Below are 27,457 nucleotides of genomic sequence, written 5' to 3'. Positions count from 1 at the left end.
GTCTGTAGTGAAGTCCTTTTATATATACCTGTGTACGTGTACAATATCTCTGAAGGATAAATTCCTTAAAAGAAAAAAATTGTTGGACCAAAGCATAGATATGCATTTTGAATTTTTAAAAAAATACTGTTAAATTACCTCCCACAAAGGCTGAACTGCCTTTTTATTGACCCCACCTCTCTCTCATTAACTTTCTATTCACAACCTATACTCTGGGCCACTTTTACTCTGTTTTAACTTTTTTTTGTTTTGTTTTGAGACATAGTATCCCTCTGTCACTCAACCTGGAGTGCAGTGGTGCAATCATGGCTCACTGCAGCCTCAACCTCTTGGGCTCAAGGGTATCCTCCTGCCTCAGTCTCCTGAGTAGCTGTGACTATAGGCACACACCACTATGCCCGGCTAATTTTTATAAAATTAGTTTTTGTAGGGATAAGGTCTTGCTATGTTGCCTAGGGTGGTCTTGAACTCCTGGGTTCAAGTGATCCTCCTACCTCAGCTTCTCAAAGTGCTGGGATTACAGGTGTAAACCACTGCACCTGGGCCTATGTTTTAGCTTTAATCTTGAAGTCTTCCTTCTTCCTCTTTCTCTCACCCCACACTCAATTCACCGAAAACTCTGTTGGATTTACCTTCAAATACATCCAGAATCTAGCCACTTCTCACCACCTACTCTGCTTTCACTTGGTTGAAGCCGCCATTACCCCTCCACCGGATCCCTGTAGTAGGTATCTCCTTGCTTCTGCTCTGCCCTCCTTCAAACTACTGTCAACACAGCAGCCAGAGTGACCCTGTTAAAACAAGTCAGATCATTTCACCCCCCAGCTCAAAATCCTGCAATGTATCCTCACCTCACTTCATAAAATCCTTAGGGTGACTTCCAAGGGCCTATGTGATCTGCACCTACATTCTCTTCTCCTACATTCTCCTCCTCCCCGTCTCTAGTCTGCCATGGACACTGACCTTCTTGCTACTCCATGAATCATCCAGGCACACCCCACATTAGGGTCTTAGCAGTCCTCTCCTTCCTGATATCCACTTGACTAACTCCTTCACCTCCTTCAAGTTGGCTCAAATTTCTCTTTCTCAGTAAAGCCCTTCTAATACCTTTATTCAATACTGTAAACATCCCCGACCAGCACCCTATACTCCTTGCTCTTCTTTTTCTTTTCCCAGAGCATTTACAACCCTCTTACCTGTTATGTAATTAACTTTATTATGTTCATTGCCTACCTCCCCCATTTGAATTTACATGCCACATGGGTGGGGATCTTTGCTGATTTGTTCACTGAAAAAAATCTTCCTTAAATATCTGTTGAGTTGGAGTTGGCATTCCTCTCTCCATTGCAATGGTGAAATAGCTTCAGAAAGCTGTGATTTTGACACTGAGTCATTCCCTTGTGGATGATGTTGTCCTATTGCTTTTTAAAGATAAGTTTCAAATAGGAAAAAAAAAAAAAGCAGAAGAAATGGACATCATCAAAATTTTAAACTTTTGCTTGTGAAAGACTCTGTAAAGGAGATGAAAAGACAGACTACAGACTGAGAGAAAATATTTGCAAATCACAAATCAAACAAAGAATACATATAATCTCAAAACTCAGCTGTAAAAAACCACACAGGCAATTCAATTAGAAAATGAACAAAAACATGAACAGACATTTTACCAAAGGGGATACAGAGATGGCAAATAAGTACATGAGAAGGTATCTAACATTATTTGCCATTAGGAAGATGTAAACTAACAAACACCACAATGATATCAGACCCATCTGAATGGCTAACATAAAAAATCACATCAAATGCTGGCCAGGCACGGTGACTCACATCTGTAATCCTAGCCCTTAGGGAGGCCGAGGCGGCTGGATTGCTTGAACCCAGGAGTTTGAGACCGGCCTGGGTAACCCTGTCACACCCCGTCTCCACAAAAAAATACAAAAATGTGTCAGGCGTGGCGGTGCCTGCCTGTAGTCCCAAGCTGAGATGGGAGGATCACTTGAGATTGCAAAGTCGAGGCTGCAGCATGCCTGGGTGACAGAGAGAGATATGATTTCAAAAAAAAAAAAAAAAAAAAAAAAAATCTAATGCCAGTGAAGATGTGGAGAAATCGGATCACTCATATGTGGTGGTAAGGATGTAAAGTGGTACAGTCACACATATAGTTTTACTTTTTCTTTTAAAACCAAAAATGGACTTCCCATACCACCCAGCAGTTGTACTTTCAGGCATCTGTTCCACAGAAATGCAGACTTATGTTCATACAGAAACTTGTACAGCAATGCTCATAGCACCTTTATGTATAATATACAAACTGGAAACCACCCAAATGCTCTTCAACAAGGTGAATCGTTAAAAAAAAAACTGTGGAACATCCATACCATTGAATACTACTCAGAAATAAAAAGGAATGAACTACTGATATGTGTAACAATATGAACTGGTCTCAAGAGGTGGTGCTCAGTGAAAACACCAATCTCGAAAAGTTACATTATATATTATTCCATTTACATAACATTCCTGAAACAAAATTATCAATGGAAAAGAGATTAGTGGTGTCCAGGATTTAGAGATGAGGATGGAGGCAAAGAGAAAGGGCTAATATAAGGGACCCTTGTGGTGATGGTGCAATTCTGTATCTTAATTGTGGTGATGGTACACTAAGCTACACATGTGGTCAGACTGTATAGGACTATGAGCACACACACACGGACACACACACGCAGGCACGCACACACACACACACACACATACACACGAGTACAAGTGTAACTGGAGAAACCTGAATGAGCTCTGTTAATTGTACCAATGTCACTTTCTTGGTATTTATACATATACATTATGCAAGATGTTACTCGGGTAGGCAAGGTAAAGGGTGCACCCGAATTCCCTGTACATTTATTTGCAACTTCCTGTAAATCCATAATGATTTCCAAATTTAGAAATTAAGGGACGGGCACGGTGGCTCACGCCTGTAATCCCAGCACTTTGGGAGGCCGAGGCGGGTGGATCACAAGGTCAGGAGATCAGACCATCCTGGCTAACACGGTAAAACCCTGTCTCTACTAAAAATACAAAACATTAGCCGGGCATGGTGGTGGTGGGTGCCTGTAGTCCCAGCTACTAGGGAGTCAGAGGCAGGAGATTGGCGCGAACCCAGGAGGCGGAGCTTGCAGTGAGCCAAGATGGCGCCACTGCTCTCCACTCTGGGCGACAGAGCAAGACTCCGTCTCAAAAAAAAAAAAAAAAAAAAAAAAAGTTAAGAAAAAAGTTTCAAGAAGAAACCCAGGCCAGCTTTCAATTGGGATGTTTTCCCCCGGGGTTACTCTCCTTATTTCCAATACATCTAACCTTAACTTCTTTTTATTTGGTCTTTTTCACTTTTTGAGGGAAAGCCCAAAAATACTTACTTGAGTGAACATTATTCTTAAGTGGTTCTGGGTAAGCTACTCAGCTCTCTGTTCTTCAGCCTTCCCTTTGGAAACTTGGAGAAATATCTTCTGTCCCCATCCTCACAGGAATGTAGAGAGTTACAGAAGTTCCAATTAACTCCTTTCATGCTGAAATAATAGAGCAAGTGGGAAGTGAGTTGAGCACTCTCCTCTAGTGAGCACCCATCACATTCTGGTCACTGCACAGGCATTTCAAATCTGCTGTCTCACTGGTCAGGTTTCAGATCATTTGAAAAAGATGTGAAGGTCCTATATAAACTACAGCATTGCTGACCACTGAAGAACTGATGGCTGATAACATTGCTAAACAGCAAGAGTTCTTACTGGGTTTACACTTCTCAAATTTCGAATTAGTCAAAGCAATAGTAATATTTAAGTTACTTTTTAAAAATGCACAGGCTAATTGTCTAATGCAATTTTCAAAATAAGCATACTTGGCTCTTTTTAAAGTCTTTCCCCCTGAATTTGGTCAATAGATTTTGGAACCATTTTAAACATGTTGATGTCAATCTTTTTGTAAAACTTTCTCCTCGGTGCTCCCCACCTCCATGTGTTCATCTCTTTTCTTTCCTCACAGTAGCATTTCTTTTCATTCTCTACTTTCTCTGGGATATGCCCTTACTAAACAAATTTGCTCTGTCACTCTATTCTTATACTTGCTGGGAATGAAATGTTATGTGTTGGTCACCCATTAAGCACTGAAATGACTGCAAGATTATTTCCAATACATCATGACAAATATTCTTTGAAGTGTGTCCCATGAGCCCTGAATCAGCAAGGAGGATAGTATTGGGAGGGCTGTTGCTAGACTGTACAGTGCCTTTGTGTAAATTAGAAAAAGACGCCCCTCTGCATGGGACACAGGACTGAGCCAGGGCTGAATTTCAGTCCTTACCTGCATGGATGAGACACAACCTCCTCAATGAGATCCAGAAGCTATGGAAGGAGCTCTCAAAAGTACACTCAGCTCATCATCATTTTTGTACCCAAATCCATCACTGACTTACAGTGTTTCCAAGAGTGATCACTTGACTCATTTGTGACCAAACTTTTTTTCTGTGTTAGACTAAAAATCTATAAAATACTTACACATGAGGTTTTACAAACCTGTCCTGTACACATTTCTTATTTATCATAATGACATTTATCATCTTAATTATCATCATGACAGTGGTGCCAGTACTCATTGGGAGATCAGCAGATCACTCAGCCTTGGGACAAAATAGAGAGTTTTAAGTAAGACAGGGGTACACCAGATATTTTTATCCTTGTTTAGTTTTCCTCTTCCAGTGCAGTGGTCTCTGACTCAACAAAGCCCAACATTCACAACTTGCTGTCAGGGGCCTGATGCATGCATTGTCTTGAGTTGAATGAAAACATTTGACTCTCTCTGTCAATTTGCAGTGGAACACACCTTCCAGATTTTCTACACTATGTGATACCAGCTCTGAATATTTTCTATTCAGTGTTCACCTCTGTGAGCTACTCTGAAAATTGGAGACAGAAACACTTGACAAATCACTGGCCACATTATAGTTACAGGTGGTGACACATTGCTGCTGCTGCTGCTGCTGCTGCTGCTGCCGCTGCTTATTCATGAAACTGGAGATTAACGTTCCATTTCTGAGATGTAAACTAGGAAAAACCCCATATAAAGCACCAGCATTGAGCAGAATAACAGACAGACAATTTTCAACTGAAATGTCAGTTATTAGAAGTCATGTGGAGTCAGGAGTTGCCATGGAATCCATTTGTTTCTAAACCGGCTCCTCCTGCTGGAATAGTTTCTCATTATCATGTCTTTCTTATGGGGTTGGGGGAGAAAGAAAGTGAGAGTCCATCTGATATAAAACTATACTATAATTCCAAAGCACTGAGGCCCTAAAATGAATAGGAAATCAAAAGTTTTAAGGAAAGTTAATGTAAAATTTTAGTACTCATTTATATTGTTGTTTGGCTTGGAGTAAAACAATCACATTGCCATCAAGATTTCTTTTCTGTGACTTTTGATTATTCAAAGAGAATACACAATGGCTTATGGTACAAGATGTATCTTCACAAACTAGTTATCAGATCTCCAGGAGTGAAAATAAATATCAAAGCAGATCTAAACTGAGATGGGCTGCACATTTGCAGTGCACTTGTTTTCCCCTGTTTTCTCCTATGTATCATTTTTATTTAGATTCTTAACCAGACTATTATGGCTTTTCCTCCTGTGAAACTGCTGATGAGTCTATCCCCTTGTTTCCTCCAAGTTATTTGTTCAAATCACGAGAAGTGATTGGCTGGCATATGTTAATGCTTGAGTTGTTTCTGTAGTAAAGTCTCCCATGTGTTTGTAGGTAAAATAAAGAAACAGATTGATCAAATATCAACTTGGGACAATTGAATTTCAAAACATACAGAATCCAGAAATTAACCACTGTTTTAACATATGTACAATATAATTGATTATAATTAGACAGGAGATCTGTTGAATGAAGATACATTAGAATTATATTTGCATATCTATCTTATTCTGTGTTTTCTATGAAAGAATGTTAAATGTTTCATGTGAGTAAAAGTGTTGGTAGATGACTCTAGAACCTTGAGCCCATGTTTCTCGTTGTCTCCACTTCCCAGTGTTGACGAGTGTGCTCACTCCAGGGATTCAAGAAAGGTTCAACTGTGTTTAAAACCAGACCCCACCTCATCCTCCTACCCAAGGATTTACCCACCTCAGAGCCAAGAGGGCCCCCACCCTCAAATCATTTGGGTTGACAGTTTACAGTAGAGAAATGCAAGCAGCACTTAGGCATATGAAAATATGCCAAACTTCCCTAATAACAGAAAAAAAATTAAAAGTCAATTTTCATCTATTAGACTGGGGAAAAAAGTTAATAATATGCTTCATTCCAAGACTGTAGGGAAACAGTCACCCTCACACATTGCTGATGAGTGTCAATTGGCAAAACTGTCATGGAGGGCAATTTAGCCATGTTTATCAGGAGTGCAATCCATGTGTCCTTCCATATAGCAACTCCATTTTTGGGAATTTGTCCCGTGGGTGTACTTGTACACAGGTAAATGACATGTGTACAGTGTTATCCACTGCAGCATTGTTTGTGATAGCAATAATGGGAAACAAACCTAAATGTTCTCAGTGGGTGAAAGGTTAAATAATTTATACTGGTATTTCCTGGAATGCTATACAGATGTTTAGAAAAGAAAGGATGAAGAAGCTTTCTGTATACTGTCATGGAAAGTGAAAAAAAAATCAAGATGCAGAATGGTGTGTATAATATAAATCTTAACGTTTGCTTGAAATTCCAGAAGAGTAATAAAAAGCTAAGTAGTTGTATAGCTGCAGACATAAACTGGTAGCCCAAGATGCATTTGCTTGGTTTGCATAGTGTTTTAAGATTGTATTTCACTTAATAATCTGGATTTCTAGGTAAGGAAAATGACTGAAGTAGGTCAGGTGTTAAGATAAGAAATGGTGCTGGTAGCCTAATCTGTCTGGATTTTCCACTTGGTTTTAGGGTGGAGGGACTCTGCAGTGGAGCCCTGAGGAGACGAACAGTTTCATTCCAGAAATGGAGCTGTGACTCACAGATAGAGATCGTCATCCCAAACCTCTCTCCAGTTTTCTGAAAGGGTCTTAGGAACCACCGCTGGGAAAAGGCATGCCCAGCATCCACATTATCCCAGGTGTACCCAGGAGCAGCACTGACTTACCCATTTCGCACAATAGTCACAGTGCCAGGGGCCCATGTAGTTTTACGGCCTGAGAAAAATGTTTCAATGTTTATTTCTTTTACCATCAGAAGAAAAATAAATAAATATGTAAAATAATGAATATATGATAATGAAACCAACTTGGATTACACTCATCTGTTTACCAATGAAGTTACAAAAATATAATTTTAAAATATTTTCTTATGCAGGATGGAGCCATAAAAAACATGAGAAAAGTGCTTAAGGATCAACAAAGCTATATCATAACGTTGACCCCGCACAAGAGGAAGCACTTACCACTTGAGGGGAGGCCTAGACCTCCCTGGCCCAATGCATCCAGGCAGGGTCCCCTCCTCTAGCGACCACTCCCCCTGCACCAACAGCACACACACACACCTTGAACCCTTTATGCCTAAGTTGTCTTGAAAAATGAGGGAACAGATTTCGGGCCAAAAGGAGAACCAATGCTTGTCTGCTATCTTTCCAGTGTGTTCCACCGCTGGTTGACTGAACCAAAGTCTCTGGACTTATTTCCAGCAACATAGCTGAGAATCCTGGAACACTGGAACATTCTGAGAGCACCCTGTGTATTTTCCTGCTCTTCTGAAGCCAAACTCCCCACGGAAGGTTGGTCTGGCTAAGGCCCCAGCTTCCTCTCCCTTTTCTTGAGACCAGCCACTTTCCTAAGGAGACAGGAATAAGCCATCTTCAGCGACCCCATCCCTATCACGGAGGACAGCCTCACTCCTGGGCCTCGACTAGACCGCCCTATTATTTTATGCTGTATGTTCAAGATCCCACAATACTAGGGCCATCGCTTCGAATATTATCCCCACTCACAGTCTTCTACTTCAAAAGTAGGCTGAGAAAAAGCAGACTAAGGCAATGGTTCTTAAAGTGTGGTTCCCTCACCAGCAACATCACCTGGGAACCTGTTAGAAATGCAAATAAATTATTGGGTTCTACCCCAGATCTACTGAATCATAAACTCTGGAAGTGAGGCCCAGCAATCTGTGTTTTAAGCAGCCTTCCAATCAATTCCCATGCACGCTCAAGTTCCAAAACCGCGCTAAGAGCGAAGGCGCCCAGATATTCAAGGGCAGATTCCCATGTCTTGGGCCCAGAGGCAATGAGTCCAGGAGGACCCAGGAATGTGCCCCAGACTCCGGAAGCACAGGATCTCCCGCCCAGACGAGCACAGTGATACTTTTCCGGGGTCCTGTGTTTGAGACGCGAAAGCCAGAGCAGCTGTTGGAGGCTCAGGACTTGGAGACTCAACCACCTCAGTGGCGCGGCACCCCCAACGGGGTTAAGCTGCTACTGCCGCTGCGTCTCCGGGCGGGTCCACTACCCCTAACTGCGCAGCCCGGGGTGGCACCGGCAACCCTGGCTCTGAACTCATCCTTGCTCCTGCTTCCCCGCGTTCGGAGCTGCGTAGTGGCCTGAGGCCCTCCTTACCCTTACGGAATGCCAATTCCAGATTCGGACAGGGATTTCCGATTCCTAAACCAAGGTGGGGCCTTAGACTTCATATTTAAAAGCCGCCCTCCTCCCCAACCTCCATCCCAAGTGACCCAGAGGCTCGGCCAAGACTAGAAGCCAGACATCTGTTTACCTATTAGAGGGATCCTCCTCCTCAGAATCCCTTACCTACCTACCCAGGGAATGCAGGGCATCGTTCAACAATTCACTGGCGCAGGGGCTAGAAGGAATGTTGGGGTTCAGAGAAGGGAAGAACCCTCTAGAAACTTAGCCCAACGGTTCTCAAACCCGGAGGGGCTGAAGGGCTAATGTTGGAGACCTGGAGTTACAAAGATAGGTACCTGCTCTCCGGATCCAGCCCATTCTGATGTCCCGTACCCTTTTTCAGGCCACTGGCCTCCCCACCCCCAGTCCCTCCGGCCGCCAGCCTGGGCTTCTTGAGCGTGGGCCTGATGCGGCCACCTTATAACAAAAGCAGAGTTTGGTCTGAAATTCGCGATCCGATTTAAGAATCAAAGTGTTTTTCAACCCGAGTTTCCAATCTAGTGTTCATCTCCAGAGTTAGAACGCCTCAGCTGTGTGCCTGTATTCAGCGTTGCTGAAATTTATGTACACAGAGCTTCCTCCGCTCGATTTCTGGAAAAGAAAAGTGTGAAAGTGCAGGCACCCACCTGCTCCCATCCTCAGAATGCACAGAATCAGACCTCTTTCCAGTTAGCAATTATATGTTAAAATAATTATATTATTTAAAGCTTAAAATTTATGTCTGCAAATAAAGTAGTGCACAATTCAAGAAGCACTTATTTCTCGGCGGCCATTCAAGGTTATATATTAGACCACGGTTTCCAATATCTGAAAAATTAACCATAATATTTAGAGAAACTATATGAAACCCTTACTTGTATTCGCCAATCTCATTTTCCAACTTGGTGGATTTTCTTTTTTTTTTTCTTTTTCTTTTTCCAATGTGTAACCACTGAAGTGAATTTGGGGTATTTCAAGGGTCAATTTAGGGAGACAACTGAAAAGCAGTACCTCGGAAAAAGGTTTTTTTTAAATATTTATATACATAAAATATACTTTTCAAAACGTCTTGATCAGACAAGTAATATTTACCATAATTTCTAACATAGCAAATATGACCCTATTTTGGGGGGCTCCTTCTACACTTTGGGGTCAAGGCTACAAGTGGCCTTTGTTTCTGCCTCAACATCATAACGACTCACAGAGATGTAAATGTCTAAATGTGGTGATAAAATGAGTCTAGGACAGGATTACATTAAGGAATATACTTGGAAGTAGGAAATGTTAATATTTCCTAAGACAATAATATGTCCCTAGATAACTTGTCCTTTTCAGTGATAGAGTGAACATCTGGATATAACATACTGAGATGTTCGAGTGACCATCTTCAGATTTTGTATCTTGATTATAAATATATCCTTCATCCTCACCTTGGACATTGAGCAAATCCATGTCTGTGTGCTTTGTGCAACTGTGCATGTGGAATGTGCGAGCATGCAAATGTGTATGTGTGCGTCCCTAGCAGTTTGCAAATAAATAAATAAATAAAGAGAATGGTAGTGGACAGAAATCATTCTAGTTTTGATAAGTTACTCAAACAACCTGGAGCAAAGAAGAGTCATTAGAGGAGTTATCGGAAGGCAGGGTGGAGGTCTGTGCCAGAGCAAGGGTCGGGGGCCGAGGCATTGAACCCCGGTTCAGCGGTTTGCACCGGAATTCCACTATGTGTTCACTCGTTCTTTTACAACCGAAAGTTCACCTTCTCTTGTCTTGATTTTGCCTTTTGCGGGGAGGGGTCAGAAGGCGCCTGAGATGCCCACTCCCCCTTCTATCCGGGTGCTCGTGGTATGCTGGACATTGTGCACACAGGCGCGTTGGTTCCCGAATCCACCCGGAGTGGCTCCCGGCAACCACTGGGGTAGACTCACGGAAGCCTGCACATCCTGGCCTCCGGGGTCCAGGGCAGACTCCATGAGGGCAGCATCCTGGGTTGCCCCAGAGGTGGCAGGGACTCTTGGGGGAACAGTGTCGCCATCACACTGGGCTGTTCGCCCTGCTTGGTAGGGGAAGGAGGGAGATACTTTTTTTGCAGCCCCGCATGGGTTTTCTCCCACATCAGGCTCCCACTCTGGATGCCTGAGGGCCAGAGGCTAAGTTTTAAGGCCACTGGCTCAAGGAAGTGGCGGCCTAGACTCTATAAGGATCTCTATTTAGGAATAGTGGGTCGCCGGTGACCGTCTCTTCCTTTCTGGGGCTTTTCTCCTTATATTGGCAAAGCGGATGGTACGATTAGTCTCTGAGCTTCAAGAAATTCATTTAAAATTTCCCATGATAGAGGCGAACGCAAATTCTCAGAACACGTGGGAGGCACCTGAGGTTCCGGTTCACTGTTCACGCCTCCGGCTACAGGGCGCATCGGGGGATTGGCAGGCAGGGTCGCGGGGAGGGTGCAAAGCCGGGTCCCTGGGCCCGGGCGGGGGAGTGAAGGAGCAGCGTTCAGGCTCCAACCTAGGTTCAAAGATTAGAAAAACAGGTGTTACGTCGTCATGCTAATTCACTCTCTCGGTAAACGCGGCTCAGACAGTTGTGTGCTGAGGACTTAGCGAGAGGCCGTCACCTCGTGGTCGTGCATTCACTTTGTTTATTAAACATCTACTCGTCTCATTGACAACTGAGCTTCGCTGGGACATTGGAACAGCCCGCCCAGTCCCCCAGGACGTCCGCTTTAAGCGTGAAGACTTCCTTACTCATTTTGCCCATCTTGCTTCTGAAGGCAAAATTACTGCATTTCTTCTTCTGGAAACCCAGCATTACCTGACTCCCCGCCCCCCACTCCCCGGAAGTTCCTGCTGTGGGCACAGGTTTCAGACCCCTGAGAGGCACTTCCACACTGGCATGTTGTTTTAAGTAGAGATAGGGTTAGAGTAACCGCAGACTTGACGGAAATCCTCTCTAGAACACAGTCGAATAGAAAACCTCCTCTTAACCCTAAGTGTCATTGCTCTGCCTGGCAGCTATATCTGACCCGGTTTGAGGGGAGAGGAGGGTCAAGAAAGTTTATTTCCCTCTCCACACGCACTCTCCACCCCCGACTTTACATGTAGTAGCCAACTTGACCTTATCTGATCTTTCTGGAATCTTGTGTATAAGTGAGCCACAGTGCATCTCTCGCTATCTTCTAGATATGTTTGTTAAAAGTGCATCACTGCGTGGTTGAAAGCCGCCCAGAACCAGGTCTGTAAGTGGCTACAGTCACTGGGGAAATGACTCCTCCTGGATTGGAGTCCATTAGCCGGATTCCAGTTTTGAAAGACGTACAAAATCTCCGTGCTTCTTTCTTTTTCTTTCTATCCAAAAAGTTCACCTCCTCCAGCCAGGTGTTGCCCAGATGTGTAAATACCACCAGAAAGCTCCTGTTGTCCTTCTACGAGGATCTCACTGCCATCGGGCAGCAAGGAGGTGGCAGATGTCTGTATTTTTGAACAAACACTCTTAAAGTTGTTCTGAATATCAGCAGAATGGCACACACCCCTCTTCAAAGTATTTATTTTCTCAATGGCAATTAGCGCCACAAACGAGAGGATGAGTGCCCAGTCACTGGTGTTCTCACTGATTTTCATGACAGATGAAACAACTCCCCCCAAACGCACCTCCGGGAGCCGAATCTGGTCACAGGCAGTACCCAAACCAAGGCGGGAATCGAGTCTGTAGGAAGTGATTGGTGAGCACAACAATTGTTTTGGGACAATTTGAGTTTTTCTCTATGCTATCTGTTGTGTTTTCTCAGATGAGAGAAAGAGAAGGCGTTTCAAATTAGAGGGTCTCTAGGAGATAATTACTCAGGGAGAGTCCTGGTGAGCGTTTGTTTAACCAGCTCCTATTAGGGAGTTGTGAGCTCCTATTAGGGAACTGTGGGCATCGTTAAGTTCATTCATGCAGACTGTATCCTTTCTGTAAGGAATAGTCATGTTGGACTTTTGTTTCCTGAAACAAAATCCGACAAAGAGTTGGCTAATGTTTAAGATAACGGACTGTTGTGATATGTATCTCTATATATCAATCATTCTATTTTGCCCTGAAATGTAACGTGTTCCCCTAGTGTCCCCCTCGCTTCTCCCCACAGGAAAACTCCCTGATCGAGCTTTCCACAGTGAAAAAAATCAGCCCCCAAACCCAAACCGTTTAGAAAAAGGCGCACTTCTTTGGGATTAATTTAAAGACAGTTATTGTATTTATTTCCTCTGGCAATGAATTCCGTGTCTTCATGGTTTCACAGAAAGAGAAAATAAAGCACAAAACCGGCCTCGCGCATGCCGTCGGCCCCCGACTGCCAGCGGGATGGGCCTTTGGGCCAACCCTGCCTCCTCCGCCGGTAGAACTAACCAGCCGGTCCGACCTCCGCTGCCTCCGGACGTCCCCGGCTCTTCTGGGCCGCCGCGCTGGACTGAGCGCTTAACCACCCGACCCCAGGGAGCCCGAGGAACGCGGGTCGCACACGATGTCGGGAAGGCCCAGGAGGCCGCGAGCAGCGGCGGCAACCGGACAGCGCCGACCCCGCACCCGGGGCTCATTAAGAGCCCAGCGGCGGAGCGGATAGTAAGATCCAGACCCCTGAGCCTGGACGCGCGGAGGGCGGCGCGGGGCCGACTCGTGTCACTCATCCCTGTTGGCCAATAAGCGCCTCGCCCCTGGCCGGGCCAGGCCAATGGGAGGCTAGAAGGCTTGTGAGTGGCATTGAGGGAGGGCGGGAGAGAGGCGGCCCGGGAGTGAAGTTGAAGCTAAACCCTTAAGCTATAAAGAAGTTACGGGGGACAGTTTTCGGCTTCCAATTAGGAATAATAGTGAACTGGCTTCGTAGCAACTACGGAGGACCAGGATTCTAAAATCACCTCACTCTTCCCAAAGCTTGCATCCTCCTTTTTCTGCCACGCACCGCTCCTCCAATTCATGATCCAGAAAAGGGAGCCGGGAATGCTCTGCTCCTCTCTGCCGGTGGGAAGCGGAGAGGCTGGCGGAGCCGCTGGGTTGGACGGTAGGCATGAGTACAATTAAGAGATGGGCGCCCCCGAACCCTCTGCCGCCTGTGGGGACTGAAGGTAGGTGAAGCAGAAGACATCCCGCGCCCTACCAGCAACCCCGGAGCTCCGCGGCGGTGTGGGAGAGGCCGCGGCCCCTCCCACCCCCGGGGCGCCTGCGAGGGGCTGTCGCGAGCGCGCCACCTGTTAACCTGGCGCTGCCGGACCCCGCTTGTTGCCGCCCCTGCTGGGCAGCCAGAGCGCTGGGTCGCCTTGGGAGTCCCGAGGGACTTGGTGTGTAAGTGTCACTTTTTGAGGAATCCCTCAGACTTAAGGCCCAAGTTAAAGAGGTAGCCAAGGTCCACATCTGCCAAGGTCGGGAGCTGAAAGGCCCCCGCCGCGCCGTGGAGGAATTCTGAATTGTAGAAACCCGCTTTCGTGGGACATGCACCCAACCTGGGCGCGGGCTCGGGGACCCGCAGCGGAAGGTCTCTTGCGGGTCTTCAAAAATATGCATTTTGTTGTTTGGGCAACTTCCCAGGGGTCTGGAGGATGTGGCTGGCATGGGTCAGGGAATGCCAGCATTATTTGCAGGGGGCCGTCTCGCTGCCGATTTATCCGGTTCTTTAAAAACAAACCCAAAACGCCTGGCTAGGCACGCTGAGTCCCTTTCCGGCCGTGTTTTTGGAATTGGGACAAATGTGTGAGTGGTTGTGGAGCCGCGGATCTCTTATGCTCTGATGTTGTTGTCTTCACAGGGCCTTGAAAGAGTTGTCTGGAGTTCCTGCTCTTCCCAAAGGGGCTCGGAGATACCTTAAATGCCGCGAGACTGAAGAACAAACGTCGGGGATTATTATGTCGATTTTCCGAGGACCAGCGTTCGCAGCTCGGAGTAGAAGAAAAGGCTGGCTCCTCAGGGGTCCCACCGGCATTTGATACCCCGAGGACCCCCAGGATTGCCCAAATTCCGTGGATCAGCAACTTTCCTATACTGCATCCCTCATTTTCAAAGAAAATATTTTCCGTTCACCCCCGCTGGTCTTTTACTGCCATTAATACACTGTTCTTGGTGCAAATACTTCAGCCTCTTTATTCAAAGTATGTTTTATGTTTTTGCCAAATATGATCTCTAATTGAAAGTTTATTTTTTGTTTTGGATGAATCTGCGGAGTTTACGTTGTAAGAAGAAAGGGGGAACAAGACACAATGAAAGAAAAGTCCAAAAATGCTGCCCGGACTAGGAGGGAGAAGGAAAACAGTGAATTTTATGAACTGGCTAAATTACTGCCTTTGCCTTCGGCTATCACCTCGCAGCTGGACAAAGCATCCATAATCAGACTCACGACCAGCTATCTCAAAATGAGAGTCGTGTTCCCAGAAGGTAAGTGACTTTGACCAGATGGAATTTCAAATGCAGAAGGGGCAGGGGATTTGCCAGGCAATGAGCCGAAACCAGTGACCAGAGAAATGCATACATATTTACATATATATTCTGCAAAGGGAAGTTTAGCTCGGCTACTTCACTAAGGTCCTCACTGAACTCAGAATTTCTGTCGCTTTTTCGAGGCTCCCTCTACTTCCCCATCAATACTTTCTCTTCAGTCCATCAGATATGTTTGGTTGGGAAGCAGCCCAACAGTCCTTTTGTCAACACTTCAGATCCTAGGCTCAATTGAAAGTACTACTAATCCAAACATGACTTTCTTTTTTACTCCTCTTGTTAGAATTTTGTCCAGTAAAAAGCCAGAGCACTGCCAAATTCTGTATTTTTTGCCAGGTGTAGATAGACCCATGTACCTGGAGCTAGATATGCCAGATAATAATTTCTCTATATGTCTAAAGTTTTGCAAATGGGTAACATGCATATTTGTGAACAAGTATGCCTGAATTTACTCAGGTTCTTAAATAAATTCTAAGCAAATTTATTCTGAGTTTTCAAGACATTCGCAGATTCTGGAATAACTCTGGAGCTTGATGATTTGCAACTGTGGGCTTGGTGTTATCTATAAGATAATAGGCTAGTCCTAAAATACATAAGATTGAATTAAGATGGCTAGCCCGCTTAGAAAATATCTTCTGGGTGTCAGGTTGGCAAATGGATTCTGAGAAAATCGTCCAATAAGGCCTAGAAGTTAGAATAGCTGAGCTGTTGACTTGGTTTAAAACTCGTATTTAGATTATCAAGATTCACTATGTGAGGACAGTGCAGCTTTCATAGAACAGTGTCCTGTATAAAACCATTTATACTTATTAGAAAAGTACACTTTTCCATTTGCCCATCTTTTCCTTTACTTGCATTCAAATAATACAAACAGATTTTTAAAAAATATATAGTGGATATGTCTTTGCTGGGAGAAGGGGATTCAGAAGTGTAAAAGAGGGATTACTAAACAAGCAAACAAACAAAAATCCAAAAGAAAGAATTCTGTTTATTTACAAATGAGAACTTCTGATTTGACCCCTGGAGGTGTTTGCTGTTGTTGATTTTAGATGTTTGGGGTTTGTGGTTTTCCATTAAATGAATGGATGGGCAGGAAACAGTCATTATTGGGTTTGCAGTTTCACTTTGCTTGATCATGACATTCAAGTTATTATCTAAGTCAAAAAGCCTGCAAAACATGCTCCAAGCCAAAGGAAAACTTTCAAATTATAGTTCAGTTCTACCTTCAAACTACAAGTGATGTTTTAGTCGTTCCCTCCTAAAGCAGTTCCTTGAACAGTTCTTCTCTGACCCTGGAAACCGCGGGGAAAAAAGAAATGAAAGTCTAAAGTACCTGAAAAGCAAATAAATAAATAAATAAATAATTTAAAAAGAAGAAGAAGAAGAAGGGGAACTTATATACCAAAAACCACATTTCCCATTCACACTGTGCTATGAATTGTTGATGGGATAATTACCATTATACCACACTGCCTTCTATTTAAAAAAGAGATCTCGTTGTCTTTTATACTGTCAGCGCCTACTTTATAAAAATAAAGCTATTGCGAACTCCGCTGGCCGCACTGTTCCTAACAGGATTATTAGCAGTGATTTGTCAGCCCCTGCGGTCTCAGTGGGCTCCCTTTCTGCGTGATTTCCAGCCGGTCTCGTCAATTATCTGTGCCGATGTCGCTCGCTGTTTGATCAGAAGCAGCATATGGTGCTGCTTGTGGGGCTGCGAGTAATCGCGGGAGGAGAATAGCAACGCGGCGTTCTGGGGCAGGCACCGAGCCGGCCGGGAGAGCCCGGGGAGTCGCCCGGCCAGGGACGCTAGTCGGCTTGGTGCAGATCCGGGGCAGGCGCAGCTGGGAGGATATCGGGCTGTTTTCTGCTGTTGTTCGTGTTTTTGTTCTTAAAAGAGCAAGCCTTTTTGCTTAATTAAGTGCTAACTCTACACATTGTAAGTCGCGTTATAAATAAATAGGAACAAAAAGTAAACTCTCACAGCCAACCTCTCGTTATTTTTAAAGAGAGCGCCAATGAAGGCTTCCGCTGGAGTCCTCTTGGTGGCCAGGATGGTCCCCTCTGGCTACTTTAACAGCCACTGTGCTTTCTGCAACCCCCTCACCTTCCCCCCCCCCTTCCAGCCCCGGACCCCTCCTTTCTCTCCCTTCTGTGGGTGAGTGTGAGTTTATGGGGTGGAGGGGGTGGACGATGTGTGAACTCTGGGCACATCATTTGTTTCTCCAGCTACTGTTGAGCTCATAACTCACCCTCAGCTTCCACCCAGTGAGCTAGACAGGGTAATCAGAACAGCTGGCTTCTAGGGATGAGGTTTTAATTTTGACGGTGGACAAACTTCAAAAACCCAAAACCCAAACACAGCTCTTGAGAATATTAAACAACAAAAACAACAACAACAACAACAACAACAACAACAACAACACCACAACAGCTTTCAAAGCAATAAAATAGTCACAATCGCAAGACCAGGCACAACCTGTAGGGGGTGCCAAATTTAGGTTCAGTGTTGACTGAAGGCAGAGAGTGGACAAGATTGGGGTCCAAGGCAGTTGGGGTAACTGATCACTTTATATGGATGTAATTTTTTCTAGTGGTGTTAAATGGAATTTGTTAGAACATGAAATTCATCTTTACATCTATCTTGAAGCCATCCTAGTACATAGTAGGTCCTCAACAGAATTTTAAGGATGAGATTAAGATAGGTATAAATGTCTTATCACAGGTAATATATGAATTTTGTAAGTTATATAATCTAAATAATTATTAATCTGGTGACATAGCTGTAGGTATAAAACTGCTGTAAAACTTCAGTTTTGTTCATATACTATTTCATCGCTAATACACTGTAATGCCAAAAGTCTATAAGTTAAATTAACAAAAATCATTTCATAATTATATTTGAAAGAATAAATATCCTTAAATACACCTTAAATACAGCTAATTCCCTTCCCTTTTCATTTGCCGAATACACTTTTTTGTTTTCCTCCCAAGTCTAGTAGCTTCCGTGTCTGGGGGCAAGTTTCAGCTTTTATTTGCCTGAGTAGATGAAGTTAAACTGTTTAGGTGAAAATGCGGGAATGGGAGAACAGAGAAATGGGATATGGGTACCTGAAATAATTAAGAATAAAGCATTAGGTTGGAGATTTCAGAGAAAAAGAAAATTAGGAAAGATAATTGAGAAATCACTAACACTTCATATCTCCCAATTAGTGACATATTATATTCCAAAGTAGCCTTGTGAAGAAAAAATCGAGGCACATGGAAATGTACCAATTTTTGGTATTATCAAAGCCAGAGGGACAGGATCTAAAAAATAGCATGACTTTATTTGTGTGCAAAATACGACAAATTCAACTACAAAGAGATATATATTTGTTATCCAGCTATAAAGCAATTTTGGCTGGGTCTGTAGTGGCTTTCATAATAAACTTTGAAAGGATCAGATATATTTTCTAATCTATAGCTATTCAAAATCTTGGTAACATCACATTGCCATTTCATTGACAAGATGTCTTGGAAAAATAAAAATAATCAGAGAGTTGAAATTAGTAACTACTCAGGAAAGGTCGTCTCTACAACAGAGAAGGGTGATTAAACAACTTCCGCAGACGGTTTCTATAATTTTCACCTGAAGATTGAAATCCTTAATGGCTATATATATATATATACATATATATATATATATTTTGAGGCAGAGAACTGAAAAAGAAAAGGAGGCCCCATTTCCCACGTGGGTCGGTGATTTAAGGCTGTTTTTCTTGCTTCTTGGGGAAATGATTGAGCATTAGGTTTCCATGTTTATTTTCTTACAGAAGTTTTTCTCATTTAAAGGCCTTTAAGCACAGTTTACGCTCCGTGCTGGTTTTCTGTGTTTAATTCCAGTTTTGATGTTGACTTAAAATGTGGAGTGCAGAACTAAACTCCGTGCAGAGCATTTGCAAGGCGGATTTATGTGCTAGAAATTGTAGATCAGATCAATAAAAAAGGATACTTTTTTCTTTTAAGGGAGGGATCACTAATAAAAACAACAACAACAAAAACAGGTATTATAAGCTATTGTGGGATGCTTTCAAGCAGGGTGCAATCACTCATCTAATGATAAAACAGGGCTGAATTTCTAAAGGACAAATCTAATTTTAGGGGAGTTGTTGTTCAGTTCTAAGAAATCTTGGCAGCTTCCAGCTTTTACAGACCCAAATGTGGACACAGAATGAGAGCCCATAGATTCTCACCGCATTTCTCCGTACCACCAGGTATTTCTCAGGAAAATGAGGCTTGTACTTTGCTAACATCTAATGATTTTCATGGGCCACCCATTGCCAGTCTCTGATCCGTGAAATTTTAAAATTTTGTGTGGAGGAAGGGGAACCTCAATTATTTAGGGATGGTCCTGCTACTCTGAAAGTGCTAAAACAGTGTCCACGGCAGAGTAAACTTCCTTCCGCAGGCAGCCCCACCAATAGGCGGTTCCTGCGCCTTGTCTCTCGGCCTCGCGGCTCAGGGCCGACAGGGGACAGTTAGGTCCAGGCCCCCGTCGCGCCTCCCGCACCGTCCAAAGCACGCAGTCAGCCAGGTCTGCGCGGTGTGTCCCATCCTCTGTCTGCGGTGGCCCCAGCCAAGGGCCTACCTCGTGGTCTCAGCACAGTCTCCTCACTCCCCAGGCCGGCCCAGGTGCCACCCCCTGCCCGGATCAGAGGTCCCGCTGGAGCAGGCGTGTGCAGCAGCCCCTCATGCCGTCCCGGCCACTGCCCCCGAAGGGCAAGCAGTCGTCTAAATCTTAGGTCCAGATCCAGTCTGTTTGGGCAGTTCCCGGGAAGGCGGGTTAGGTGCCATCGTCCGAGTCCCTGCGCCAAGTAGAACCGAAGTGGATTCGCCTGCGACTTTGGGCTTGGCCACGCCAGCGCGGGCCTCTAGAGAGGTGGCATCGCCAAAGCTGGGCCGCATTCGAAGACACGGAGTCCCAGGGCGACATCGATTGACGTTTTTCGGCCGTCACGCAGGACTGTCTCGTGAACCCTGCATGAATTTCGCCCCCAGTTTTAGTCTGGCCGAACCCCGCGCTCCTTGGGTTTCTGCAGTCTTTTGGCGGCTGACTCCAATTCGGGCAGCCAGGTTGGCCCGCAGGCTCTATCCCTATGGGAAGCCCAAATTCCGGGGCTGGAGCTCCGCGAAGGCGCAGAGAGAGAGAGAGAGAGAGAGAGAGAGAGAGAGAGAGAGAGTCAGCGCTGTAACCTTAGGCCTCTACCCCACATTTACAGTAACATTAGTGGATTCCCTGGGCGCGGCCGCGGTGTCTCTGAACCGGGATCGGCAGGCAGGAGAGATCAGGGCACTGCCGAGTGCAGGCACACACTGTGGGGTCCAGGCTGCTGCGTGCAACAAGACCAGGCCCGGCGCGCTAGCCGATGCCCTCAGGTCAACCACACAGGCCCCTTGGCAGTAGAGGGCCGCAGGCAGAGGAGGGCAGCAGCGCCAGAGGTGGGGTCGGGTGCGCCTTGGTGCGTGAAGCGGCCTCCTGCCAGTGACTGCTCCAGGAGCTTGGTTCGGGCTGGTAGCACCCATTTGCAGTCACTTTTTTTCTCCAAAGAGCCCGGCCGCGGAGGCGCCCGGAGGCTAAACACAAAGGCCACTCAACGCCTCAGCCCGGGGAAGACTTGGACAGTACTCATTTAGCGACGATGCGCAGGCCCGGAAGGATACATGGGATTTGGGGTTTTCAGGATTACCCCCCAACCCCGGATCAGACTCTCCTACACACTCTCAAGGGACACTCAGTTGGTTGAGACAAGTTGTTCAGGAACCGCAGTGGCCTCAGCCTTAGAGGGCTTTCCCCTCCTCAGTCACCAAGCCGTGGTCAGGTCATGAAACAGCGCCTCCGTCCACCCTCCTCCATTGCCTAAAAGGCACCTCAATTAGTTGAGGAGGTGAAGGTTCCCGGGAAGGACTGCAAGGAGGATACATTTCTATTGAGATGTAGCGTTTATTTATTAAAATAAAGAAAAATTTAAAAAAAACAGAACACACTCTCCTCTTCCTCCTTTTCCTGTCTGAGTGAAGGCGGTGATGATGCCGGGTCTGTAATCTATATTTTGTCAAGGGTATGAAATTCATTCCGAAGGAAAAGCTCTATCAATTTATTTTTGCTGCTTGCAATAACACAGCTGGATGATGCTTTGAGCTCACGCTAGACTGGGGCTCATCATTCATTCGCCAAGAACGGGCCTAAATGGTGCCTGTGGGATTAGGTCAATTTTAGTGGATCTACTTCGCCTCATTTGGTTACTAATTGGTTTCTTGTTTTATAAATCGAAATCTCATTTTCAGGAAATTACAAAACCCGTGCAGTCAGTCCATTGAGGTAATCCTTGGGTCAGGGGGTATTTAAATGGAAATGGCTCAACCGAGAACGGAGGGTAAAGCAACAGTGAAACTTGCCTGGGTTTCACAGGAAATGTGAGCTAGCCCTTTAGATCCATAATAGATACATCCCTTCTAATGCTACTTATGTAAATATGATAAACCAGACTTTAAGGGAAGAGGGGGGCCTGGGAGAAGCAAAATTTATCAGCTAAGGTTAATGTGGCATATCTTGGAAATCTTCCAAAATAGATTCTGTTTTCCTTTGTCTTCGGCCACTTTAGCTGAGGAAAATCCTTTTGTCTAAAACCCGATTTAGTTATCGCCTCCCTCACAGAGCTCCTTTTCTCCTTTGCAAAACCCCGTTCCCTCGGCCTCACCGAATTACAAGAGAATCTTTAGATCTTGTTCCCACTGTAATCCCGCCGCAAAGGGAGCTGGTTTCCTCCTCATTTTAAACAGACAATCAAAGGATTTGCGAATTTTCTGCGGTAGGTCAAGTGCAGAAACGAAATCTCAGCTTACCCCCTCGCCAACTGAAATTGGGTTTGCCAGAGCGCGTCAACGAAGGCAGGAGGCGAGGGGGTCCAGGGAGGAGGTCTCTACCCCACTTCGAGACTTTAGGGAGGGGGGACCCCTTACTGGGACTTGGGGAGGTTCCCTCGATATTAGATCGGGAAAGCCCGACAGGTAGACGAGAGTAGCCAGTCCTTTATAAAACATTAACTCAGACACAATCGTGAGATTTCTACGGGTAACAGAAAGAGAAGGCAAACCTCCGGGAAAGCAAAAGGTTCCTTAAAAGGTGGCGGGGGTGGGGCAGGAGAGGGCGAGGAAGGCTCCTGTTAACCTGTGCCGGACGGGTTGTTTATTAACCAGTGGGGAAGTCTTATTTTCCCTTGTAGGCGCATACTAATGAGGCCGAAACCCGAAACAACAAACAGCCTAGGCTGGCACCGGGAGTTCAGAACGAGTATTTATCCCGAGCCCAGCCTGGGGGGATTTTCAGATCATTCTGGTTGGGAGGCCGCCTCGGGTATCTTACAGCCGCTTTGGGAGACCCTCAAAACGTTAGTTTGAAGACGTTTTGTTGGCCTTCAGCGCAGGCTTCGTACCCTTCCGGGAGCCGCGCGAGACCTGCTCCCAGTCACAACGCAGTCTCCGCCCGCTATGGGCTCGCCCGAGTGCCCCGGCCCTTAGTCCCCGCCAAGCTTTGGGGTTTAAGGCCTCCGTAGGCCCCAGAGAGCCCAAGGGCCAGCGTCGCCGGCGTCCTCGGCTTTCCCGACAGGGTCCTTTCTCCTTTCCCCCGTGTGGCCTCCGCAGCCAATCCCTCCTGCCACTCCTTCTGAGTGGGTATGTCTGAGCCGGGATTTAAAAAGAAAAGAGCAGGTCGTGATAGAAACGAAGAACAGGTTGGCTGAAACGGGAAGAGCGATAAATGTGAAAAGGCGAAGGGGTGTGTACAGGTGGCTCTGGCGGGGGCCCTCCCAGAATGGTCCAGGAGGACCCCAGGGACCAGGGCAGTGGAGTCTCTCCGGGGAGGAAAACTGGGGCAGGCTAGAGTCGGGAGGAGTTGACCGGGAGCCAGAGAGGTAGAGGAGTCCCGAGTGCGGGCGGGGAGCATCAGTGTTTGCAGAGTGGTGGGGAAATCGTTAGATTTATTTAGATGTGCAAACACCCAGAAAGACTGGATTTGAGTTTAAGGGGCGCTCACGGTTCCTCATTACCAAGGCTTTGATCGCTTGCTTAGGAAGCAGCTCCTAGCCAACACCTTTTAAAAATCCAACTCCATGTTTTATTTTGAAATATCTGCCCCCAACCTCATATTACAAGGCCAGTGTTCATCATTGTGTACTTCTTGGTGATTTGCTCCTTAACGCAGTAAATCACCTTTCTGAGGGCTGGGGTGTAGGAGGTCATGTTAAACTTTGTTTAATGGTGTAAGAATAAAAGGATTTAACTACCTAGTTAAAATAATTTTAGCAGCAGCACTATTAAAAAGATAACACCCATAAATAGCTTAACACAGGCCTTCAAAAGTTTTTTTTTTTTTTGCCTTCTTTTTTTTTTTTTTTCTGTCCACAAAAGGGTACTCTAGCATACTCCATATTAAATTTTTAAAAATCGGCCACAAGAGTCCTGAGCGTTTTATTTTTTTAGGCATCACCAGAGAAAGTTTGCAGCAAAGCCTCCAAAGATCTTAATGGGGAAACACCAAGGAGAGAAAGAGATGGTCTATGTTAATAGAATACAGTACCCGGAACGTAGAAAAGTTGAATGAGTCTCAATTCGAGAAGAGAACGAAAATATTACAAAAAGGTTGTTAGCACCCCAAAGTAACTAACTTCAGAAAAAGCCCGTGCGGGTTTTAGTGGTAGGGGGGTGGGTAGGGGGCATGAGTTGTGTGTAAGGCAAAGGGCTAGGAGGGGAAAGGAATAGGAAGATGGGTTGATCAGTGACGCTGGTAGACTTCAGGCTGGAAATCATCCGCCAGGGAACTAATTTTTCCGAAGGGGATTAAAGCCAGAGGCCAAGGGGAGGAGAGTGGCTAGAAGCCCCGCAGCCAATCAGAAAGCCCGCCAGGGACCGGTTGGACCTGGCCGGTTGTCTCAGGTCGCTGTGGGCTGGCAGTGGCTTTCGCTGGGTGTTGGGACAAGCTCGGCCCCGGGAAAAGGATGACGATGAAAACTTTGGGCGAGAAACAGAGTGCCCTTACCCCCGTAAACACACTAGTGAACCTATACGAAAGTTATCGGTGGGGTGCAATGTTGGAGGCTTTTTCGGAGCCTGGGCCACTTGGAGTCCTGCCAGGGGGCCCTTGGCCTGGGCCCAGCTCTCCCTGAGAAACCAGGTCTAGTTTAGAAGACGAAATCTAACCTCTGCTGAGAAACTGAGAGGACGGACTGAAATGTACACTCTCCCATCCTCCGCTGTCCACATTGAGAGGGATCCCGTATGGTATCCAGTCAAAGGGCTGGTGTTCGCTCGGGTAATACAGTCGCGGGACTTGGTCCCAAACTGCCTGCCAGGTCCGGGTTCAGTGGCTACAGGATGTTTCTGTGTCTCCACAGGGCTCGGCGAGGCGTGGGGCCACTCGAGTCGGACCAGCCCCCTGGACAACGTTGGCCGAGAACTGGGCTCCCATCTGCTCCAGGTACAGGTGCAGGTCTTCCGGCGGCACATAAGCTTTGAGGGTCTGAGTGTCTGGCCCTGAGTTGGGCTTTTAGTTTCTCAGAAAAACAAAACAAAACCGAACAAACAAAAACAAAACAAAACAAAAAACAGGGATCTGGATTGCACGAGGCCCTCTCAGAGCCCAATAGCTGCTGCAAAGTAAAATTTTAGCTTTTGCAGATGATGCCTCAAGAGGTTGAGAGGGAGGCAAGGTAGACAAGTGAGAAGTTGGGTTTGGAAGGTAGCCCAAGGAGGCCCCATCAAAGCAACCTAACCAAGGGAGGGGGCACCATTTGTCTCCATCGGGCTGAGGGAACTGGAACACCCCAGATCAGGCAGAAGAGGCAAGGCCACAGAACCATCCGAATCGAAGAATTTCCAAAGGAAATAACATGAATCTGTTTTTTCTCTCAGTGCTTTAAGCCCACACCTTTCCAATTCAGCTACATCTGCAACTGGTTTTATCTCCCTGTAGTGCCCATGTTCCCTCTTTTCTTCCTATTCCCCTTTATTTCAAGCCAGCCCAGGCTGCGTGCAGGACTTTGCTTAAGCACATACACCCCCCCAGATAATGAGTCTAACCAATGCTAGGCTCCCATTACTTTGTGGTTTGTAATGCTCACAGTTTTAAATTGCTCTTTGCCTACTTAAGTCACAGAACAAATATTTTAAATTGCAAAACCCCGGTGGCATTTTTAGATTTTGCATTTGTCCTAACCCTGCAACATCATCATTATTATTATTCAAGCCCACTGGGAGCTACTTCCCCCGGGGGCCTTGAACCTAAGCAGCATTTGGGGAATCTAAGCAAGTTTTCCCTGTGGGCTGGCCTGAGTGGCATCTCTTGACAGGAGCTCCTTTTCCTACCACTACCCTATACCTTTCTCCTTCCAAGACACCAAGGAGATTTTAGTTTCATGGGACAAAGAAAGGGCTTGGGCAAGCATTCGTTCACTGACCTGGCCTTCACACCTTTGAATTTATCTAGAAAGGCACTTAACTCTTAGACATCTTCTATCAGATTTCTCTATGTCCTTCCCCCAATATTTTCATATTCCCAACTAATTTTCCTCAGGAACATAAACAAGAAAACAAAATCCAAACTGTCCTTGACACTTTCTAGCTCTTGCCAATTTATTTCCTCTTCTTCACCCCACATTTCTGGCAGGACTGACTTACATTCCCAATTTCAATGCCCCCCCATTCACTCCCACATCCCTGCAGTTTGACATCTCTCCCACCCATCATGCTCTTCATTGGCTTCACCACATTTTGATAGCAAGAATTAGATGCTCATCTCTTATCCTAACAGAGCTCGCTCATTCCGCAAATTTAGGGGGGGCAATTGCAGGCCAGACTGAAAGCCCTGCTCTCATGGAGTTTACATTCTAAGGAGAGCAGTTTTACAAGCCCACATAGGTACACTGTGTAGTGTACCAAGTGGTATAGGTGCCATGGAGAAAAATAAAGAGGAGAGGAAGAAAGAGTAGTGCCTTTTAAAATAAGAGATGGTTGTAGAGGGCCTCACTGAGAAGGTGACATTCGGACTAAGACCTGAAGGAGGTGATACTGATTATTTAACATTGTCTCCTTTCCTCAGTTTCTAAAATAGCACTATTTCCCAGATTCTTCTCTCTCTCTCTCTCCCTGCTCCCTTTTGATTTCACCGCCACTGGTTGGCCTGCAAATTCTGTAATTTCCCCAAGGGTTTAGCTCTATTTCTCCTGTCACAGCTTCAAGGCCACCCAGGTAATCTCACCCAACACCAGCCTCTCAACTCCTTTCTCCACATGAAACCAACTGGTTTCTCTAGTCTAGACTCTCCTCCTGAACTCCAGATTTTTGTTTCCTACTGCAAACTGGACACATCTAAATGGAAATCTGCATACACTTGAGGTTTAGCATCTCCAAAACAAGGATGCATTATCTCCCTCCCCCAGAATTCTACTCATACAAAATCTCACTAAATCTTGGTTATTGATGCCACCTTCTGCTTAGTGCCTTCACTGAAACCTTGAAGTAAACCTCTCTCTGCCACCAATGAAGTCCATATCCAGAAACATCTTTGAATTAGATTCTCGCCTTTCTATATTCCCCTTCTGACTGCCCCATTTCAGGCTTGACCATCTCTGCTGCAGCTGCCTTCTCTGATCTCCTCTTCCCCTCCACTTCCTCTTCAGATCACTGTCTTCATTCTGCCAAACAAAATACAATTAAACAAATGCCACATCTAAGCATGCTATTCTTCTCCTTAGAAACCTCTGTTAGACCTCTAGTGCTTACAGAGCAACTCTGGGTTTCTCAAGTTGACATTTCAAGCTCCAAAATCTATTGCAGGTGTAGCTCCTTTGCCGTCTCTGGTTCACCAAATTCATCACCTCAGAATACACTAGGTTGGTCCTATCCCCAGACCCAGCAGACTTTGCCCCTTCATTCCTTCTGCCTAGAATGCTCTTTCTCTCTTCTCCAGTCCAAGCTTCTGTTCAAGGTTCTGCTCAAATATCAGCTCCTCTAAGGCCTGATTGTCCCCCAGGCCTCTGGTCACTCAGGCTCTGGGCTGCCTGCCTATTCAGCATTGTCTGTTCAGCTGTGTCGTCATTATATCTGTCTTCAGGCCAGTTGCCCCTGCTGGACTTCCTGCTCCTTGAGAGCAGGGTCTGACTCATCTTGTCTCTGCCTGGACTAAGGCCTTATTCACAAAGATAGAGACCATGAAAATCTTAAGACTTTCCTTCATGGAGAGCCTGTCAGTTTGATGTATCAGTGTAAACTTACACACACATACACCCTATGGC

General features: G+C 45.6%; 1 protein-coding gene across 2 annotated transcripts in view; it reads left to right on the top strand.

Moving 5' to 3' along the window:
• The first annotated feature begins 13,274 nt into the window (after nucleotides 1–13,274).
• Nucleotides 13,275–27,457, top strand: part of SIM1 (SIM bHLH transcription factor 1) — a 75,151-nt gene continuing 60,968 nt past the window's right edge. The window contains exons 1-3 of one of the 2 annotated variants that reach the window (XM_003897950.5): nucleotides 13,275–13,768; nucleotides 14,446–15,068; nucleotides 24,560–24,642. In XM_003897950.5, coding sequence (XP_003897999.1) covers nucleotides 14,894–15,068; nucleotides 24,560–24,642 — 258 coding nt within the window. In that variant the 5' untranslated portion in view covers nucleotides 13,275–13,768; nucleotides 14,446–14,893. Of the gene's footprint in view, nucleotides 13,769–13,807; nucleotides 13,986–14,445; nucleotides 15,069–24,559; nucleotides 24,643–27,457 lie in introns of those variants that run through there. The other variant, XM_017958153.2, reaches the window with a different exon arrangement.

The sequence above is a fragment of the Papio anubis genome, chromosome 6 (assembly GCF_008728515.1).
Source record: "Papio anubis isolate 15944 chromosome 6, Panubis1.0, whole genome shotgun sequence".
Classification (NCBI taxonomy): domain Eukaryota; kingdom Metazoa; phylum Chordata; class Mammalia; order Primates; family Cercopithecidae; genus Papio; species Papio anubis.
This window is presented reverse-complemented; position numbering and strand designations above follow the sequence as displayed.